The following is a 22881-nucleotide window of genomic DNA, read 5'->3' as shown; positions in this document are numbered from 1 at the left end:
GAAAGGGTAGGGGGGAAAGGGAGGAAGGGAAAGGGAGGGGGAGGGAAAGGGAGTGACAGTGAGGGAGGGAAAGGAAGACCGGGTGAGGGAGGGAAACGGAGACCGAGTGAGGGAGGGAAAGGGAGACAAAGTGAGGGAGGGAAAGGGAGTCACAGAGTGAGGGAGTAATGGAGTAAGAGAGTAAGGGAGGGAAAGGGATACGGAGAGAGGAAGGGAAAGGGAGACAGAGTGAGGGAGGGAAAGGGAGACAGAGTGAAGGAGTGAGAGAGGGAAATGGATGCAGGGAAAGGGAGGGAGGGTAAGGGATGGAGGGAAAGGGAGGGAGGGAGAGAAAGGGAGTGACAGAGTAAGGGAAAGGGAGACAGAGTGAGGGAGTGAGGTAGGGAAAGAGAGACAGAGTGAGGGCGGGAAAGGGAGACAGAGTGAATGAGGGAGTGAGAGGGAAAGGGAGGGAGAGAAAGGAAGGGAGGGAAAGGGAGTGAGAGAGGGAAAGGGAGGGAGGGAAAGGGAGTGACAGAGTGAGGGAGTGAGAGGGAAAGGGAGACAGAGTGAGGGAGTGAGAGAGGGAAAGGGAGACAGAGGGAGGGGGACAGAGCAAGGGAGAGTGAGAGGGAGGGAGGGAGACAGAGAGGGCAAGAGAGAGAGATGTGTGTATGCCGGGTCTGGTGGCTCAGTGCATGAAGGTGTCCGCTGGAGGGACCAGTGATCAACCTCATGGTCAGTTTTTTTTTATTGCTCTAGCCCCGCCCCCTCCCCCACTGACCCCGCCCCCACTGGTGCGGCCCTCGGACACAATTCACAGTGTAAATTTGGCCCCCGAAAGAAAGTTTGTGAGTACCCATGCTATAGCCTATATAATGGACCTGCATAATGGCATTTCTTTTATATAGAGTGTCGATTCCACTCTTAAATACGAGGGGTGCTTTTATTTTGGATTGGATTGAACCAGCCAAGAAAGTTTATAAAGCTTTTATATCTGTGGCAACCCTATAATGATGTAAGTACCATCTTTTTGAGGATCCGTCTACACATCGGATGGTCTTCTGCAATTCTACAGCACATATGTACAAGATATTCCCTCTTGGGAACCTCTACTTGGAATCGACCATACTCTCTCATGAATAATCGTGATATTGACTGATTTCTTTTATGCACCGTACAGAACGGCGTTTCACGACTTCTAAGCCCTGATTAAGTTCTCAGATGGAGAACGAAACGCTTTGGTTGGACTGTAAAGAACTCTCATTATTGAAAACGAAATAAAAGAAACTTTATCAAAATGTATCTAGTGATCTTTGGACTTCTTTCCCTTACGCACGTCCGAATAATTATATCTTATTTGATTTGACATTAGGATTCAATTGATGCCACTTCATTACTTAATGCTTTACTAAAATCAACCTGAAAAAATGGTATCAAAGTCCCCCAAAAAGTTATATTCCAAATGGTTCTTTTCTGAAAGCCCTTACTCAAGCAGCCTGGAGACTGTGTTGATTATCCATTACTCCAGTAGTTATTATACCATTTATCAGAGTATGGTGGCTCAGGGTAGTAATTTTGATGGATACTTTTAATCATAGATTCATCACCTTCAGATTATTCCCGATTGTAAATGTTGGGTCTTTTCTTTCTGCGCCTTCACCCGTGGATGCAGAGTTCTAACTTTTTCCTCTTCTGGTGACAAAATATTTTTTTGCAGTGTTAAAGAAAACTATGCCCCCTTTTAAAACTACAAGGTTTAAGCCTTGAAGTTACTGCTACAAGCAAATGTCTTACAGATTCTTAAGACATGTGTCTCTGATGTTAAGGTTGGGCGCACAGCTCTCAATTCCTGCAAGCAAGAATGTGAAGGCCATCGAGGAATGCGAATCGAAGCAGTATGTTACTAAGCACTGAAAGAATTCTCGGAAGTCCTTCTCGACTACTCTCTCTGCCATTTCTGCAACAGGTTCTCGTTGCGGTTAATGCTTTCCAGTAAATCAAAGTGGAAGCACAAGAAGGCAGAGCGGCATTGGTCCCAGTCCCTCAACTCAGCATGATAAGTCGTGAGGACCCTTGCAGTCTTGCTCCTGATCCCTCACCGAAGTCGATCCTGCAATTAAATCAGCTGTATCTTAAGTTTCCAGATCCATCGTTGAAGCCTTTAGAGAGGCCATGTTGTGAATTTTTGGTGCTCTTACATCTCCCTCTGGTATGACTTCGAGCCCCAAAGACCCGGGGAGGCCTCCAGTTGGGTTAATGCCACAGGGTCCGCCATCTGTACCATCTGTTCTTCTTGAATCAACCTCTGGTTCATCTCATATGCCATAGACCGCTTCCAATCCTGCACTAAAAATCCATGCTGGTCGGTTTGACATGGACACCATATCAGATACTGCAGGCACAGTATGTACCCATAATTCTTTCTGACTCTGAGCCAATTTAATCTCATCTTGACTGAGGTCATGTCCCGAAGTCGTAGCGAACCACCCAGCCCCAATTAAGTCTGATTGTGCCAGAACTATGCATTTGCCTCCAAGCCGTGCTCCAGTGCCCCAAGAACCTTTTGGCTCAGACTACTAGCAGAGCCAACCAATCTGTGGAGATGAGGCAGATGCTCCCCAACTCAATGGTGATGACAATGTATTCATGGACTTGCAGGAGGCCAGAGGTTTGGACACTTCCCCGTCACTGGATTGTTTTAATCCCGCTATGCCATTAAACGAAGAGAGTGCCTCCTTTCCCTTGGTAATGAGAGGGGCAGTGAGCGTATTGGATTTACAGCTGCCAATTATGGAAGTCATAACTAACGTACTGACAGACATTTTGCAACTTGGATGCATATCATCAAAACTCTTTTTCCATGTAATGAAGCCCTGACTATCACCATTATGGGCATCTGGTCTGTGCCTTGTTCCTGTCCACCAGTGAACAAGCAGCTGCCAAATGCCACAGGCTCATGCCAGCCAACCCTGACTTTTTGGCACAGAACCCTGTGACACACTGATTCACCTGACTCGATCTGTACCTGGGCTCTGTTTAGGTAGTATAAGGGGGTTGTCAGTGATGAGTGCTTTCATTGATGATTCAAGTTGAATTATGATGAAATGAAGCTTTTTGTCGTCTGGACAAGCAAGGGCTTTGCGTCCTCTTTTTGTCTCGTTTTAGGGCCTTCAACCATTCGTTAAATTCGGAGTCGTATTTCAGTAGTTAAAACGTGGGACCCCAGCTAGATTATGTTTAATATGTGCAAGTGAAATCCTGTGTGATTTTGTGTGCTGCTATCACTTTCATATTGATTTTCAAGTTGTATATTGTTTTGGGGGACAGTTATCATTGAATCTGCATTGTCTAGTCAAAACATAGTACTAGTAATTACTATTTCAGCTTACCCACCAACTACACCTAATGCAGATAACTGCAGTGTGATTACTCGTAGGCATCACGCCAAATTGTGTAACCTCCACCAGTAACCAAAGTATATTTGCATTGAATTCAAGTTATTATGCATTTCACCACCATGCCTTCTGCAGAACATGACTATTTATTAGTTCAGTAAAGTATCCCACTCAGTTTCATCTTGCCCACTTAGATCAGACTAAAAGCATTTTATGGTAGAAAAATTAGTGTCCAGGTCTTCGCTGTTCTTTCTCTGGAATTCTCTTCTCCTGACAGTCTGCTCCCTCTAGAACATTGCAGGTATCTAAGACTAATCTTAATCTCCTATTTTTTCCATTTCTGCATTGATCATTCGTTCTTTCATTATATTGTTTCTGTTTTCTAACCTTAGTTTCTTTGCCTACATACCTGTCTGTCTGGATTTCTTTTGAAGTCTCACTTTACTTCATATTTCCACTTTTCTTCATTCTTTTTTTTCATGTTTTCATTCTTCCCACTGTTTGTATTTATTTCTATATCTTTTTCTATTTCTTTTTCCCTCTCATCTATTTCTCTCCTTAAGGACCATCTCCCATCACTCCCCCCCCCCCCCTTCATCATCAACCTTTGTCTGTATGTACTCAAATGTAAGTTTTGAAATCTTTGGGGTTGTAGCCTATTCACAAAGTTTGGACTGACCAAGGAGACAGAACTGTTCTGTGAGGATATGGAGCAGGTACATAGGGGAAGGTGGTGCCTTTCTAACGGATGTACCTGCCTTTGTGCTGCAAATTTCACACAAATCCTGCAGCAAGTGCATTAACAAACTGGGCTATCTTTCCTGGATTCAGATCTTTAAGTGTGTATCTGACGACTAGAGTTACTCAATGGACTCTCCTTCCCTAACATGAAAACGTACCTGCGTACACGACATATGACAGTGACTTTAGGCATATTGTGTAGCCCAGTCATACAGCGCTTTGTATGCAAATTCCCGTAGAGTGACACTGAGCACCAAGTGACCATTATCAACCTTGAACAGCTCTGCATATGGCTTGAAATGAAATATCCCAAACCTCCACCTTCACATGCTCTCTACCCTAGATCTTGAAGGTGTCTATGCATGTGTTTAACTGACGTAGCCATTATCCATTGCAAACTCTTACACTGAAGAGCATTCAACATGCACATAGCCTCTAATGAACTACAGCCCAACATCCGGGTTTCTCCTAAACCCAAGAAAACTGTGCATGCCTCTGACGGTGACCTTATATGCAGTGATTTGCCACATAGTGTACTTAAGAGCTGTGTCAATAGGTTTATGCATTATTGTGACTGTTTGCTCATTTCCTTCCCTAGAGCGGCGGCAGTGGTGTGCCATTGCCATCCTCGTGGCAATCCTTATGGTGGTACTCGTTCTGCTCTTCGCCTTGTGACGGAGTCTGGTGGGACTCTTCTTGCCATTACCAAAGGAGAAAAGAGGGTGCAGCTTCCTACCCATGTTGGATCAGCTTGTGAACTCCTCGCACTTTTGCGCACTTGCAGGGTCGTGCCCGCGCCGCAGTGCTCTGCAGCCTTTTATACTCTTAGAAGTTGACGTTATCTTTGTTGTTTTTTAAAAAATGTGTCCATGGTAATTCAGCAGTGAGGGACGGAAACAACCAGGCCATGCTGGAAAGCGATGTTACCCTGGTCATTTATCTGTTTCCGTGATCGCCAGTAGAAGGTCACAAATGTCCTTGCTATAGGGACTGAAGCATGTCTTACACAGGCAGCCAAAAGAGATACTAACTGCAATGCCCAGCGCAGCCTGAGTGGTACAGGTGATGCCAATGCGCTCAGAAGTGTGCAATATAGTGCCAAGATTCACTCGACACAGCACCAGAACTTGGACCTCAGCCACCTCACTGCCAGTGCCTGTCTTCATGATCAATTACTGTAACGTGTGTGTCTGGATTTCTGTTGGTGCTGAAATCCCAAGGGAACTTTGCATTTAAATCACTAAAAAATGGTATTTAAAATCACCGGGAAATTGTGTTTATTTAAACAAGAAAAAGGGAAACGTGCCATGAAAACTTGGGAACATTTGAGTTAAAACTACCAGCAAGGTTGTTTTAAAGGTCAAGAAGAATCATCTTTGAAATTCTTAATTCTTGTTAAAACACTGTCGACATTGTTTTAAAATTCAATTGAGATAGTCTTTAAAACTCATGGGGTTATGAAGAGAGAAGGGATTATTCTACAGAGTGCACTTCTACATGTCATAGCTCCTTTATCAATCAAGAAGATCCCCTTAAATTGTAAAGCTTCCTGCCAGCCATGGCACCAGGTTAGAAGTCTGCAAGCGAGAAAAAAAGTGGCTGCCTTAAATACATTCTGCATTTTGAGAATGTTCTCATGCCGTACAATTAAAAGCTCATCCTTCTGCCCATTATGCTGTCCATTCTTGTGGGGATGGTACGGGGTATAAAATATGCACAGGGACAATGCACATTTCATCTTTAAGAATGGATGTCTTAGTGGAAGCAGATCTTGTCTTTTCTACAGCTGATGGGGCTGCCACCAGAAGTGCATATGCTATCTGTTATAAGGTTGAATGTGCTTGGGATTGAACGGGAAGCCGGTCCACCCCTAGGGCTGGCTTTTATCAGAGGATTGCACAGAAATGCTGAGCTCTGAGGCTGGGTGGGTTCCAGGGTCTAGCAACTGCATAGAGAGCCTGCCGTATCAAGTACTCGATGGGCTATGGGTCTCTATTGCCCTCACCTCTAAGATTGCAGCGGCTCATGATATTGCTGGGATTGCTTTAGAGATTTGTACCGTCACCTAAGCACAGGATTGGCTGAGGGGTACAAATATAGTGATACTGAGCTTTTCATCACCAGAGCTATATGGCCTCAGGAAATCGAAAAAATGAAAATACATAGAGCCTCTTACCAGTAGGTTCCGATGGACCGATGGGTTAGTACGTGGATACAGAACCTTTCATCTCTTGGATTAGATTACTTAATTTTGGGGATCCGTTCTGTAGACCATTTTGCTTTTTCAAAGGTTTGGGTGTGTTCGACACTACGGGTTGATGCTTATTGTGGTGGCAGCCTTCTGGTGTTTCCAGCCAAAACTTTACCCAAGATATTAAATGTACTGATTGGAGGAAATTGTGCTGCTACTGTTGATGAATTTCTAGTGTACATGCATTAGATATTCTTGCTGACAATGTAGTGTATTTGAATATATGTCACAGTAGAATTTTGAGTAAACTGGATGCATTCTCGAATTCACAACACATTAACACCCCTCCCTATGATGACCAGAATCTGGAGGAAATGGGATCTGCGAGTTTTAAACGTGTGTGCCCTCTGCAAATGTGCAAGATTTAATAGGCAGGTGCTGTATATGTGTATTGTACAGTGTTAACATCTGCATGGCTGAAAGCCGGGATGAGGCACCAACATGTGGTGTGGCATTAGAGCATTACAGCATGGCTTTTGTGAGACGGGTTGGCATTAGAAAAAGGCACTGAAGTACTCATTCCCATTTGAGAGACCTCAGTCTCCTCCAGATTCTGAAGCCAGTCTGCCTTCGGGCAGGTCCATATGAACATCATTTGTGGGTGTAAAAGTTGAATTGAGGGTGGGCAGTTGCTATCAGCTCAATCTACCTAATTCTCTGGGAAGAGTCTGCTCACCTCTGCTATCACTAATGAGGTATAATTTGTCCTAGAGGCAGTTTAGTGCTTTATTACGAATCCAATGTAACATCTTACACAGACAAGCCATTGATCCTCTGGTCATCTTGGATCCATGCTTGTGTTTCCGTTTGTTTGTGGAATAACTGTTAGGAGAATGCATAATCCCTTCCTCGGCCTGCTGCACTTTATTAGGCCTATTCAAAAAGAGAAACTGCCCAAAACTGCCCGAAAGAAGATACTAAGGGATGCTAATGGCTGGCACTGGTTTTGGTGTAATATGTCCTCTTCCAGGACTGGCCTGGATATGGGATGAAATCATGTAATTTAATATGTGCAAATGTTTATATTAAAAGGCTTTTCTTACTAACGTTCCTGTCATTCATTGTGTCGGTTTCGTTTTATTGGGACCATTGCTGCAGCATCCCCAAAGGGTTAACTGTGCGGTTTTCTTGTATTTGTATTTTTTACTACATGTATTTAGTTTAAGTTATGCAGTTGTTGCCCTCGCTTTTAGCCAAACGAGTGTCCATTTGCCTTCAAGTTTGCTTTTTCTATGACCTTATGCCTCTGATAATTTTTTCCTGTGCTGTATTTGTTGGAACTCCATTTTGGAAAATTACAGTATATGCTAAAGGGTATTTTCTGCAGTTATTTACCTGCCTACTTTACATTTTTGCAAGTACTAAAGTTCAACAAAAGGGAGCGTGGTGGTCTGAAACCGTGTTACTGCAAGTTGTTAGCTAATTATGAGCCACTTGTTGATTTGCCTTCAAGTTTGCTTTTTCTATGACCTTATGCCTCTGATAATTTTTTCCTGTGCTGTATTTGTTGGAAATCCATTTTGGAAAATTACAGTATATGCTAAAGGGTATTTTCTGCAGTTATTTACTTGCCTGTCTAGAACGCTGCGGCACGGGTCCTGCTTAGGCTCCCTAGATTCTGCTCCACTTCGGGTGCCATCAGGCAACTCCATTGGCTGCCAGTGCAGAAAAGGATCGAATTTAAAGCACTTTGCCTAGCGTTTAAAATTTTCAAATTTTCCGCCCCTGAGATTCTATCGAAATTGTTGACCCCTTACATTCCCAATCGCCAGCTTCGTTCGGCGGAGCAGCTGTTGGCTGTGGTCCCCCGTGTGAAACGTGCTAGAGCTGGGGGGGGGGGGGGGGGGGGGGAGGTCCTTCTGCTTTATGGCAGCGAGGCTATGGAACTCCCTTCCTGCCCAGATCCGCCATTTGGATGATTTGTTCCCCTTCGGTAAAGCCATTAAAACTTTTTTATTCACTTGTTAATCGTGTAGCTGCCTCTGCTCATTGCCGCTAGCGCCGGGACGCCCCTTTGCTGGGGCAGCTGCGCGCTTTATAAAATTACCTAATAATAAATAATAACATTTGCAGAAGGCCACCCTGCAGAATGTTATCCCACTTCTGCAGCAAGGCGAATTAATGACTGCTTTAAATCTGAAAGTCACCTACATTCATATACCTATTCATCCTGCCCAGTGTCCCTATCTATGTGTTGTGGTTGGTCAGCATTATCAGTGCAAGGTGTTGCTAATCACGGTCACCACTGCCCCCACAGTGTTCACAAAATGCCTTGCTCTTGCAGTCTCCCATCTCAGAAAGCCAGCATTTACGTATTCCCTTACTTAGACAATTGGCTGATAAAGAGTGCAAACGAGAAGCAGTGCCTTGCTCATACCCAGGCGACCAGGTCTCTCCTTCACCATCTGGGCTTCCCTATGAGATTCAACCATTTCTGGGAGCTGTGCTTCTTGGCATGATGGCCTCATGCATAGCTTCCCACCCCAGGCTTCACATGCTTCTGCTCAAACAATTCCCGTCATCACAATGGTCGCGATTGGAAAATCCCTGGGACAATCTAGTGTTGATGTGGACCAGCACACATTGCTATCTCTAGTAGTTGAACATCAACCTGTTGTGGGCCGTCTCTTCATAGACCTGGTTATACAGGTGATTATCACCACAGGAGGTCTCGCTCTTGAGTGGGCACATCGTCAGCAGCTGACCATTCAGGGCATAGAAGCGCTGCAGCAAATAAGCCTCCACATCATTTACCTCGAGCTCCTGGCCATCCAACTAGCTCGCAGGGCTTTTTTTCAACAGGTTCAAGACAAAGTGGCGTTGCTAGAGACAGACAACCTGTCCACCATGTATTACCTCCAAAAGTAAGGCGGAGTGAACATTCAACAACTGTCAGCATTAGCTCAAAGGATTTGGTGCTTCACCACTGAATACACTTGCAGGTTATTACCTTCCTGGAATAGCCCACAAATGTGCAGACTTTCATGGCAGGATACAGAAACAAGTCCATGAATGGGCACTCCATCCAGATGTCCTACTCCTGTACTGCTGCCATTGAAGACTTCGCCTCCAGGTTCCCACACACACAGTCCATGGGGAATGCTCTATGGGCTTTTCGTCCTCTACCACTCCTGTATATGGTCCAAAAGCTTAGGCAAACGTCCCTCACTCTCAATCTGGTGGCTCCCATGTGGTTCTGTCAACCATGGTTCTCTACCCATCTAGAAATGTTGGTCGTTCCCCATTAGAAATTCCCCAACAGGTTGAACCTTCTTACCCTGAATCATCGCACAATCAGACATGCAAACCACAGGCAACTCAATCTGTATCATGAGGTCCTAGAGCTGGGCTATACCTCTCGAGTGTTAGTCTATCTTCAAAGAAACATGCAGACCTACTACACAGCCCTGTGATGCTGCCAAGTGGAAGAGGTTTGTCCATAACTGCATCCCTAAGCGCATAGATCTGCCTAGGCCTACAGTTCAGGATATCAACTGCTACCTCCTTCATTTACCGAAATCAGTTCTCATTTATACTCCTTAATAAGCCTTTACTTGGTTACCATCGCATCTTACAGGGAATACTCTTCTCTGTTCAGACTGGGAGGACCCACTGGGCCGTGTCCCGTCGGCGTCTAATCAGCTCTGGAATTGGAGTCAATGCGCATAGCCGAAGCTGAGGACTAATCCGCCGGCGAAGACCTGATATGAGTGCCTTCCACCTCTATGAGACCCGAAGGCGCACCAGGGAGAGGGGGTGACCCAAAATGAGAGTGAAGTGCTTAAGAATAAGCCTCCATTTGGGCTTGTGTCGCTCTGGCACCCAAAAAGGGGGGGTGGGGAGTACGGAGGAGACGCCCGCTGAACGCCTGTCCCCGGCAGGGAACGAGAAGAGCAGGCGCCAGCATCACAGGTAGGGGAGGAAGACCTCCTGGACTTACGTTTGTTTACCTTCTGAACGACGTCTATGGGAACGACCTCTGGAGTGGGCTCGATCCCGAGAGAGAGAGTGGTGACGAGAAGGACCGGACAGCCGTGCGGGCAACAATTTCATCCGACACTCCTGTAAGGACTTTGGTTTCATCCGCTGACCATCATCGCACTCTTTGGAGTTGTGGTGCACCCCGAGGCACCACATACAGATGGAATGAGGGTCCGTCGTGGACATCTGACGTGCACAGGTCTCACACGCCTTAAAGCCCGAATATCGCACACTTTCTTCCGGGACGCCGAAGGCGTTGAAAAGACCCGAAAAACAGGTCAAAGAACCGCTGGTTTTCCAGGATCCGCATTGGGATGCGGAAAAGAAGAAAACTGACGTCAGCGCGCTGGGGGTAGGGCAGATATGGCTCCGTTGACGACATCAAGGCGGAGACGTGCGGCGCTGCCCCCGGCACGATGTGGTGCTGCTGCGGAAAGTTTTCCGGCTCCAGTCAGATGCCTGGAGATACTCTAAGTTAAGGAACCTGCGGCTAGACATCTCTATCAGATATCAGGGCTTTCATGGAAGAATTCACGAGGGTAATTCAACCTATTGTACCAGGTTTTTTCACCTAGGGTACCCCTTGACCCTGTCTGGAATTTTACGATTTTACTTACCAGACTCGTGGATCCTCCTTTTGAACCTTTACACTCATGCCTATTACAATTTTTTCCCCTGGAAAGTTGCTTTCATTGTTGCTATTGCATCTTCAACGTGTTAGCAAATTGCAGGCCCTCACCATGGAAAAGCTTTTCTTTCAGGTTCATAACAGAATTGTCCTTAGAACCAACTTTAAATTTCTTCCTAATGTGTTATGCTCATCCCATCTTCAGCAAACCATTGAGCTACTAGTCTTCTTTCCACAATGTCAAATGTTCCCTCACGTATTACATTGCTAGGACCAAACCCTTTTTGAAAACTCTGCAATGTCTTATCACTTTCTCTCAGCCACACAAAGAAATGCTTTTTCAGAGACAGGCATTGCTAGATGGATGGTCAAATGTATCCAAACCTGCTACATTGAGGCTAGAGGGAATTTGCCTGCCGCGCCTACGTCTTATTCGACCTGTAAAAAATTAGCCACTAGGTCATCCCTTGCTGACATATCTAAAGCCCCTACAAGGATTACTCCATACACATTGATCAAATTCTGATGTGTGGATATCTTATTGCACCAACAACGAAGAGTTTCAGAAAATCTGTTTAAATCCTCTCCAAATTCCTGCAGCTGGCCACTGCTTAGGGAAGTATGGTTTACTAGTCTTAGCATTGCATGTGCATCTACAGCCACACATGCTACGAACTGAGTATGATACTATGAGAAAATGGGGTGTATAGCATGGTGTGGTTGTGCGACCACAGCGTGTAATACAGTTCCAGACCCTTTAGGATCAGTAGGTATTGTTCGTTAAACCCTCTAGCTCAATCCTGGGTGCTGTGACTGAATAGCAAGGCTTACACAAAGAAGCAAGTGTAAAGCATTTCAACAACACCAAAACAATTGAAGAAGAAATCAACGAGACACTATAGAAATCAGACACCAATTTATTAAAATTGACTGTATATTTATGCATTTTTTTAGTCACCAGAATGATAAAGATCCACCGGCGGGTGCAAGAGGTATAGATTTTTACAAGGTATAGTAAATAAAAACACTCCACTCAACTGCAAACAAGCATTGGCAAATTCAACAAATTTTCACCAAAAGCTGGGCTAATTGGAATATGCTCACTTGTCACGTTAGGTGGCCAACTCCAGTAGGGAACCAGTCGGGGGTACCAGCAGGGTCCTCAGAAGTAGTCTTCAGTCAGTTCCAGACACTTGTATCTGTTGCTGGAGATTCCTATAGATGTTGTCCAGATGCAAGGAACGGAGGATACTGAAGAGCTCAAGGATGCTGGCGATGTCATGTGGTCAAAGGGTACTTCCTTTGGCTAGACCTTGATCCACAAAGGGGGTGAGGTGGCCTGGTCACAGAGTTGCCTTCCATCCAAGTCCTCTCTGTGCTGGCAGAAGTCCAGTTGCACAGTATCAGAGTCACAGCTGAATCCTTTCTTGGACAGTAACTAGCCTTTTGGGCAACCAGGCTGCACTGCAACAACACTCCCAGGTTTGGCCAACTTGGGTGCAACTTTGAGCATGGGGTCCTGGTCCTTGGTACTGTACAGTGATGATTGGCAGCGTCAGGAAAATTTGGGCTACCAACTTGCCCCAGCAGGCTTCTTCAGCTATTGCGGCCCTGTGGTACAAACGGGTATACAAAACAGTGATGGGTGGAAGGCTTGAATTAATCTCAGCCACTGGTAATTACTTGGGCTGCATCCCAATCCATCGTTCTTTTGCACACCATTTCACCTCAATTTGGACCCAGCTGAATGCAAATCAGTCTTGAGCCTGCTCCAGTAGGACCAGTCCCAGCCCAGCTCACCTAGGTCCTCCTTGAACCTGAACACAAGCAACCCAGCAACGGTTTCTCCCTAGTTATGGACTCAACAACTGGGTACAGCTTGGTTCCAGTGACACAGTGGGCATGGGACTAACTTATGGGCGTATCCATCCCACTTAGGGCCCACAATAAGTAAAAAAAAATAAAAAAAATAAAAAAAACCATTTGTAGCACGCGTGATTACCCGAAGGCATCCCAGCGCTAAAGGCAGCCGCTCATAAACTAGGTCCAGACTTTATAGAAATAGAAATGTTTTTATACGTTTCTGGAAGGCCAGAATGTCAAGGGGGAGAAGATTCCACAACCTTGCTGCATTATACGAAAAGAGACGACCACCGTTATGTGCTTTCCTGATCTTAAGAACAGTCGCCAACTGTTTATTGCCTGAGCGCACAGTCCTTTTCGGGTGGTAGGAGGAAATAATGGACTTAATAGGCGGGCCATTGCCTTATGTGAAATGCATAACACGTTGAACTGCACTCTCGGCTGATTTGGCAGCCAGTGTAGTGTGGCCGGAGTAGTCCTTGCTGACTGTTGATTGGGGATGTTCAGAAGCAGACGTGCTGCACAGTTCTAGCCAATCTGAAATTTCCTGAGAGTAGTGCATAGTGCTCCTAAATACTGGGCATTAGCATAATCAAGCCTAGGAAGTATGAGCGCCTGGACCGCCGTTTTCCTAGCAGTGAAGGGGAGCAGGGGGAGAATTTTCCGTAACATCCTCAACAGCCCTTAACAGCTACCTGCAACATTCCGTGCTTGCTCCCCAAAGTACAAATTTCGATCAAGCCAAACCCCCAGGCTTTTAATCTGTTCCTTGGAGGAGGGGCCAAAACAGCTGGGCCATGGTAAGCTTACATTAAGCGAAGGAAGTTTACCTAGAATCATCAGTTCCGTTTTGGACCCGTTGAGTTTCAAATATGAACCTTCCATCCATGCTAAAACTTTTTCAAGGCATCCAGCTAAATCAGGGCCAGTATTGTTGAGCTGGTTGAGAGACCCCACCAGCTGCGTGTTGTCAGAATATGTAACTATCTGAATGCCGAATGGCTTCACAACACTGGCCAGAGGACTCATGTAAACATTAAAAAGATTGGGGCTCAGGGAAGATCCCTGGGTGACCCCACATCTAAGTGGCCTGGGTTTGGCGGTAAACTCATCTTGGAACACCTGAAATTACCGGTCCTCCCCAAAAAGGAGTAAATCCACTTGAGGGCCATACCAGTCACTCCTATCTCTCCGAGTCTCTGTTTAAGCAGCTGAAGGTTAATCGTATTAAAGGCTGCGCTAAGGTCCAAGAGCACAATAGCAGTGCAGCCTCCGTTGTTTAATATTTTCCTGGTTTCTTCAACCACTGCCAAAAGGGCAGTCTCTGTACCCTGTTGGGGCCTGAAACCAGTTTGGGAAAAATGAAGACTATTATTGCTTTCCAGAAACCCAGAGTGTGAGGTTCACGTGCTTTTCGCCATTTTGCTACATACAAAACAGTTTATGGATGGAATGCTTGAATTAACCACATGGGCTGCATCCCAATCCATTGTTATTTTACACACCATGCCACCTCAGTTTGGACCCAGTTATGTGCAAATCATTTTTGACCCTGCTCGGATAGGAACCGTCCAGCCTGAACTGCCAAGCTAGGTCCTCCCTGAACAGCAACACAAGCAACCCAGGATTGATTTCGCCCTAGTTATAGGCTCATCAGCCAGGTACAGTCTGGTATCAGTGACACAGGAGCCTATTTATGAGATGGTTTGTGTCATGTTTGCACCACGCAACATGCATGATGCAAACTTTTTTTTAACCTTATTTACCTTTTAACATACAGTTAACAAACCGTTGAATCATGCAAGATATCGCTCCATACCGTTTACATTAAAGATAGCATTAATGACAGTTGTCAATCTATTATCAATATTGTCACTATCTATTTCGCAACGTCAGTCAATTTTGTATCCACTGCTTAAGCAGTTTTTGGATTATGTCATACTTGCGTGTACCTGAGAGGGCAGGGGTTCCATGTGCATGTCTAATTACATCGCTAAATCAGGAGTGTGGTCAGAGTGTCCTGTGTTTCTAGAAGAAATGTTTGGAGTGATTGCCAAATGTCTCTCGGACGTGAGGTGGGTGGTTGAAGGTTAGAATATCTGACCAGGCCCCTATCCCCAGTCCTGTCCCTACTCCCAAACACTACCCTTCACGACCCCAACACTACTCTAAACCCAAATACACTACACAAACACAACTACACTACTCTAAAACACTACACCCAGCACGATCCTGCTCCTATCACCAGTCCTGTCCCTACTCCCAAACATTACCCTTCACGACCCCCAACACTACCCTAAACCCAAATACAGTACTCTACACTACACAAACACACCTACACTACCTAAAACACGACCCCTGCACGTCCCTCCCCTAGGACAACGCCCCCAGCTTACCTCTACTAACGTTCTCCTCGTAGGTTAGGAACCATATGCAGGACTCCGTTGCACCCATGGCCCCCTCACTCCTTGACGACAGGGGCTGCTCTCCCTATCCCTGAGCCTGGGAGTTGGATGTTGCGCCGGAACTGGCAGAACAGGAGGAGGTATGAGGGGGTGATTAAGACAGTGCCCTTACCTTCACCTTGATGCTCCCTATTCTTCCAATGTTCCAGCATGTCCCATCCAGCGTAGTCCGCATCCAAGACTGATGAGGCCTGTCTGCCACCCTGAAGGGGTCTGCAAGCATGCAGTTCTCATTTTAGGCCCTTAGCCCGGGAGTCGGATGTTGCTTTGGAGCTGGCAGAACAGGCCTTGAATCGAGGGTGGTTGGTGGGTACCTGTGTGCGCTCATCTGGGTCAGCCTTTACAGTGTCGCTTCCTGTGCACCATTGTTTATCCATTACACCGCATGTGATGTAACAATTTGCGTAGTAAAGGCTACATGTTGTTATATCGCATGCGTTGTAACGCTAGCGAAGTAATGGTATGCAGAGTAAAGCCTCCATAGTAATGGGTGATTACCACTCGTAGAAAGCATGTCTCCCTCGGAGAGTAGAAAGTTGTCTCAGGTTCAATGTCCTCGCGCAATTGTTAAGGGCATAGGAGATTGAAGGCAACAAAGTGGTAACTTTGTAAAAGTTGCACACTACAACATATTACTTTAATTTGGACTGGATAATCAAGTCAGGCCTAATGTCACGAGTTGTTTTGATACCTTGGGAGTATCAACTTTGGTTGCATGGTTCAGGAGTTAGAACAGCTAAATGTGTCAGTGTGTAACCCTGTACCTGCCAATGTGGCGACCAAGTCTTTTCACAGTTAAAATGACCATTTCGATTTTTACTGTCACGCCATGTAAAATACATGCCCTGCCTGTGTAATATGTGGCGCCCTGACTTAGGGTTCAATAGGCCTCCCATAGGGGTGACATATTACCAGGGGAGACTTAAATTTGCCACTGTTCACAGTGGCAAACCGTGCTACCAGTTATAAACTGCTCATCCAGCCTGCAATAACGGTCTGGGAGGCAGGTTTTTACGTGGGCCACATCTAGGGTGGTACAGCTAGTGCTGAAATCCCTGGAGTGACCCAGTAACTTTAATTTTAAATTCACTTTTTTGTGTTTTCTAGTAAGGCAAACACCCAACAGTACATCATCTTGTGTAGTACCAACCAGTTCACACGAACAATCACATTTTTGGCCATCTTTTACTCAAATCCAAAAAAAAGAAGCTTTATTCGGTTTCAGTTTCGAGAATCCATAAAAGCACATAAAAATATAAAACAGACATTACATAGCTTTCATTATTACATTATTAATAAAAACCCATTTAATAAATTTACTCTCTTGGTGCCACATTACAGTATCATAAGAAGGAGAAATTAGGGAAGGAGAGAAAGCGATGCAAGCTCTCAACAGAACCATTTTTTTAAAAAAAAGGTGGGCACTCTGATGGATGAACAATTGCTTTTCTGCTGCTACTCTGGTATACCCAGACTCGGATGTTAACCTGCCACTCAACACCTCACCGCACATCACTCAGTCTGTCTGTCTGTCAGAGTCCAGTCCACTTGCGGACTTTGCATTTCAGCCATGCCCTTGCCAGCCATAGCATCCTTGGCCTCCGATCGGGCACCAAGATACAGTTCTAGTGGTGCCCATATGTCTCTGGGGCTGGACCCTACCAGCATCAGTAGGCAGTCCTCTTTTCCTAACAATAGGCGGCACCCTTGAGCCACCTGGTGCATAGCAGCACCAGCCATCTTCCCCCTTGAATCGCCACGCGAGGTTTGGCCGGAAGGAGGAGTGCGGCCAACTTGGGCACTTTTTGGAGAACGTCCTTCACATATCCCAGCAGTGCTACTCGTGGTGAGCACTCCAGAGTGTACCCAGAAATTTCCACCAGGGCATCAAAAACAGTACCCCAGGAGTTACCCAATAACTTACCTACCTTGGGTGGCCTGGGTGACATGTTCTAGGGACTTACAGGTGAATTAGCTTATGCCAATCTCGTATAAGCCAATAAGATATACACAACTTGGGGCCAGGTCTTTGGCGCCTGCCAGCTATGGGCGGGGAGACAGGGGGGGGGGGGGTTGCAGGCAAATGGGGGCAAAAAATATTTCAACTAAATTTTAGGTCAACATGCGTTACATTATCTTTTTAAAGTTAAAATGTTTAACTTTAAAACAGTAATGTAATGCATGTCAGTGGTTTAGGGAATAATAAACATAAAACACATTTAAAAAATTAAATAAAACACATTTACCTTACTGCACATCCATGCTACATCCCGGTATTCTACTCTCATCCGGCCCAGCCAACTCCCTTAACCAATCTTGGCGCTGCTCTCATGCGTTTACCCAGCATTAGAGCAGTGCCAGCATAGGAGCAGGCACTCTCAGTGCTCCGAAGGCCACTAGAGGCCTTTGCTCAGTCTCTGCCCAGCTGTCTAAGACAGCTGGGTTGAGAGGTTTAAAGTGGGCATGTCTGGCTGGCCTTTGCAAGACAGCTGCCCAAAGAGATATGCACACCTAAAGTGCCCAGCATATCACTCCTCTCTGCTGCTGCCTGTCAGCAGCAGCCCCACCTCCGGCGGCTCAGGAGAGGGGTTTGCAGAGTCCATGAAAAATAAAATGGTAATAGTGTCTATTACTATTTTATTTTCATCTAGGGCGTTTTAACTCGTGGGGCAATGCTCGTCACCTATATGGAGGAGCTGCCCCCGGTCAGGGCTTTCGCACTGAGGTGTGGTTATCAGGCCTCAGTGCACTCTCCGAGTCAAAAAACCAGCAGCATCAGTCAAAAAGCTTGGGGGGGACCACACACAAAGAGGCATTGCGTTAAAGTTACTTACCTTGAAAGCATCTGTTAATAACAGGTAGTACTGTAGCTTCATATGCGCCCATATACCTCCCCGGAAGCTTTCGGTTGCTGCAGAGGTGCATTTCTCTAACTTAAATTCTTGGTACATACCTTCTTGTATGGTCATCACACTTTACTTTCTAATGCTCCATCTTTACGCTCACCTGCTGTGCAGAAAACAATCTAACAATGGAGCCAATGACATTATGTACATTACCAACCAAAGGAGTAGTGGGGCTTTACCCTGTGACTCGAATAACGTTTTAAAAGAAAAATAAGTTGCAAATTTCGAAGCCCAACTCCAGATGGTAGGAGTATGCAGAGAGTGTGAATCTACATGCTTCGAACAGATGCTTATAAAGTAAGTAACCGATTCCTTTTTGTATAACTTCTGTGGGGCCAGTTAATGTTTACATTGGTGCTGTAGATTTCCTATATCATTGTATGCCTGTGTCAAAATCTATGAAATGCAAGTGCAACTGCTTTTCTCCCTTGTTTATACACCTTGTCTGCAAAGAACTCTACTTGTTGACAATGATACTGCAACCTTAAAACTGCATTTAATGTATATAAATATATTGAAGAGAGCGTAACTACATTTGATGTCTGCATGTTTGATACAAGGACAGCTAGAAATTGACAGTGGTACTGAGACCATACAAGTGCATATTAAGTCGTTGGTGCTAGCAATGAGTTTGCGGAAATTTATAAATATTAAATTAAAAGACTTTAAAATAGATGATTCTTGTCAGGAACTTAAACAACATTATATACCCACAGAAGTTGCGCTTAAAAACTGTCAAAGGTACTTTATGGTTACCATCTGAAACAATTGCTGAAGTTCCCTAGTATTGAACCTCTTCTCAACCCTAATGTCTGGGTCATGACCGGACATCATTGGTGCAATAGGATGGTTATTAGCAAACCAAAAAATCTATTTCTTATGGAAACACAGCCCTAACTGTAACAACAGTGGTGACAGCTATTGTAATACAGATATGTGTATGTGTGTGTGTGTGTATATATATATATATATATATATATATATATATATACACGTTTGTTTAAAATATTCAAATCTGGCGCTGTATGTATTTTTCTACATATGTATAAATATAGACGTGTACACACTTCCATAGGCTGACTTTATGCCTAAACAATGGAAACAATACTAAAATAGTTGTCACTCTACACCAAACTAAGTGCTCATCATACCAGAATTGTTCGTTTGCCAAAACGAAGTATTATTTTTGCACAAATAATCAGTTTTTGCACCGTTAATGATATATCTGTTATACAAACCATGGCTTGTTCTGCTAAAAATAGCTGTCTATTTAAACCCAGCATGACACCAAAATATCATCAATCATTGACTAAAGAATAGCCACTTCATGTCAAAAACATTGGAAAATATATATATGACCACTATCTGTCATAGTAATAGTAAATGTATACCTAAATCAATTAGCAATATGTGCTTGGAATATTGGCCAGACTGAAAACACACGTTAGCCATTTTGCGCCGCAAATGATCCTTAATATGTTTGCAAACTAATGTCCAATTAATGTACAAAATAAGGGGCAGATTTATTAACATTTCACACAGCGAAGCAAGACAGCATGCTGGGTTGCATGAAATGGAGACATTAGAAATGTGTTATATTTACAAAAATATGGTGCATTTCTGCTGCAACCATGCGCTGTTGCACTGTGTGCAACCTAGCACCAACGCAGGCACCCTTGCGCCATGGTGCCTGGGTGCCTGCCTTACGAGCAGGATTGTTTATGTGCAGAAAGGGACACAACCTTGCACAAAAACAATCCTTAAACTTATTTTCCTTTTTCTGTGTGAAGCGGACTGTATCACACATAGAAAAAGGAAATAACGAAGACGAATAAAGATAATTCTCCTCATTACGAACGAAATGCGTTGCCTTGCTTTATCTTGGATTTACTTAACCACGCAGAGCCACACAAGGTCCCGTAGAGTAGTGGTGTGGCACAGACTTAAGTGTGGTACAATGGAATAGCGTACAGTGGATTGATGAAGAGTTGAGTATAGAGGAATGTCACAAAGTGTTAATAGGTTGTGTTTATATTTTTAAACACTTTATAGAGAACCATGCTAGTACCTACAAAGTACTGCGGTAGTTACAGAACAATGAAATATGTATATATAAAAAATGTAAACTACACTTTAGTACACTATATTAGTAAACTATAGCACAGTACAGTGTGTTTATAATTTGTAAACAGTTTTAAAAAAAATAGTTTTAAGTAACGCTGTAATTTGAAGGTATTACCGTGGTACTCCGCAGGCTTTTTGGTGAAGAATTAAATAAGTAAAACATTGAAAATATGCTGTAGTACACTACCATTTTTGGAAAATAGTGTTTTTTTTAATTTTGTAACATTTTTGTTTTTTAAGTACCACAGTATTCCTTGAAAGTACTGTGGTACTCTGTACAGTACAGTTCTAAATCATTTCCCCTACCTATTACCACTTTAACAAAGTGGTAATGGGTCAGGGTAAAATATAAAACCTAATACTTACCTTGTTATAAGGCTGTTAAGGTCATTATCGACATTGCTAAGTTAGCATGAGCTATAAAGATAATGCTGCTTTTGTGCACGTTACTACATGACTCCGTTTGTGCCTTTCACATGAGAACGGTCTGCTTTCTGCGTTCTCGGCTTGTTCCTGGAGTTTAGTCTGAACACAATGTGCAAGGTCGATAAACATGCCCCTTGGTTTGTCTAGGTGCTAGGGAGTGACCAGAACGCCATGCTAAACACTGCTGGAAACTCCTGCTTTGAAATTACGTAGATGCACGTTGTTCTCACACTTGGAGAGAGACCTTTCCTCAGAGAAGAGCTATGCTGTTCCTTTGATGTAAACCTTCCATCTAGGCTCTAAGGTATGGGGTCTGCTGACAAAGCCCAGAAATCTTCCTTTTTATAACCCCTTTGGTGCTCATGACTAGCTCAGCTCGTCATGAGGTACACTGCTCGTGTACTCATGACGACCTGAGCTCGTCATGACCACACCCATTTCCATTATGGCCCAGCACAGGAGAGAAATATCGATAGCAGTGATGGTGATAATCAACTTACTAAGGGGGGGGGGGGGGGGGTGGTTAGGCCTTATAGTCCTTTTTCCACTGTCTGTAGATGGTGACATCCCCCTTTATATTCTATGGTATTGTAACAATGGTAACTGTTTAGGTTTATGCATTTTGCTGCTGCTGTTGGTGACTTGTATACTGCATTATAGAGCGCGATAGTTAAAATAAACATTTTTAACTATACAGTGACTGACAATCCTTATTGTGGACAAGTACGAGTGAGTGAGTGAAAGGGTATGTCTTGCTACCGCGATTGCTGAGAGAGTCTGGAGTGTTGTGTTCTGGGTTGTCTAATCATTTGTAGCTTTGTGATTATGCAGGGGAACGAATGAGACACTATAGCTAGTTTATTTTGGGTACTAAGGTGATAGGAGGGTACAACCCCTATACCCCGAGGTCCTGTTTTCCTGCGCATAGTTCTGTGTATGTGCAGAATCCCCATAACAACCTATATCTAAGGCCCTAATCCACAACACAGCCACAGTGTACTTAAAACATGGCTGCTTTTCCCTTTTATAAAGGCATTAATTAGCCTATCATATAATGCCTTGTCACCGCGATGTTCTGTGGTACTTTTGCGAAATACAGCCACTTTTGCAAAACTATTGTGGCCACCCTACTTACCTGTACAACCCAAAAGGATCATCTACACACTAATCTATATTCCTGTTAAATTTAATTCAAATCCATTCAGCCGCATTTGCGCTATTTGTGATACAAAAGTCTATGGAACATGGAATAGGGGAAACATTTATTTTGGGACATCCCCCCCATCCCCCTTTTTCTTTGCACTCTATTGACCAGTCACCGCAAAACTTTGCGTCATCCACCAATGCAGAACAAGCATTGGCAAAGTCAATAGGTCTCGCCTATGCGAGACCTATTGACTTCAATTTTCAATTCAATTTTTATTCAATTTTAAAAGTATAATCCAAGTGGATTTGTGGCCCAATTCCAAGTCAATCGTGCTGCTGGCTTATTCCCACGAAAAGCAGCACCTGTGTCCATAAGCAAAAGCAATGTTTGATGCCACTCACTGAAGGAGAACGACGAGCACCACAATTACCAGCAGGCCGTTGTCTCGGCCACGCCCACTGAGGCGGAGTAATTGGAACATAAAGGTTGCCGCCCCAAAGTGCCTACCATTGACTTTTGGTCCCAGAGCCCCCGAAGAAGTGTTTTTGAACATGAAACGCATTTGGAGGGATTTGTTTATCGTGTGTGCCAGTCCCAGGTCTCGTGTTGCTTCCTGCAATACACAAAGATTGGCAAGCTTACCTGTGTGAGTGGCGTTTTCTACAGCAGGCAACTATTCTGGTTGGAGATATATATATATATACATACATATACACACACACACACACACACCCCCACACACACACACACATACACACACACACACACAGAGAGAGATAAACGAGCTTTTATGTACAGCAACACCTAAAAGTCAGAATTTCTATCCAGACATACTTGCACATACGGAACGTTATGCAATATAATTCTATATTTCTTTATTATTATTTTCCTTTATACATGTATACTCTTTCTATGCAGGTATGTATCAATATATTGTATTACTTTACAATATATTGTATTATTTTACTCTTA

At 44.3% G+C, this 22881-nt stretch overlaps 1 protein-coding gene across 1 annotated transcript in view; it reads left to right on the top strand.

The window, feature by feature from the left end:
• The window catches only part of STX10 (syntaxin 10), a 112619-nt gene extending 105204 nt beyond the window's left edge, over positions 1-7415 (top strand). The window contains exon 8 of the mRNA XM_086961907.1: positions 4717-7415. Coding sequence (XP_086818033.1) covers positions 4717-4793 — 77 coding nt within the window. The 3' untranslated portion in view covers positions 4794-7415. The remainder of the gene's footprint in view (positions 1-4716) is intronic.
• Positions 7416-22881: the final 15466 nt, after the last annotated feature.

Source organism: Lissotriton vulgaris, chromosome 1_1, assembly GCF_964263255.1.
Source record: "Lissotriton vulgaris chromosome 1_1, aLisVul1.2, whole genome shotgun sequence".
NCBI lineage: Eukaryota > Metazoa > Chordata > Amphibia > Caudata > Salamandridae > Lissotriton > Lissotriton vulgaris.
This window is presented reverse-complemented; position numbering and strand designations above follow the sequence as displayed.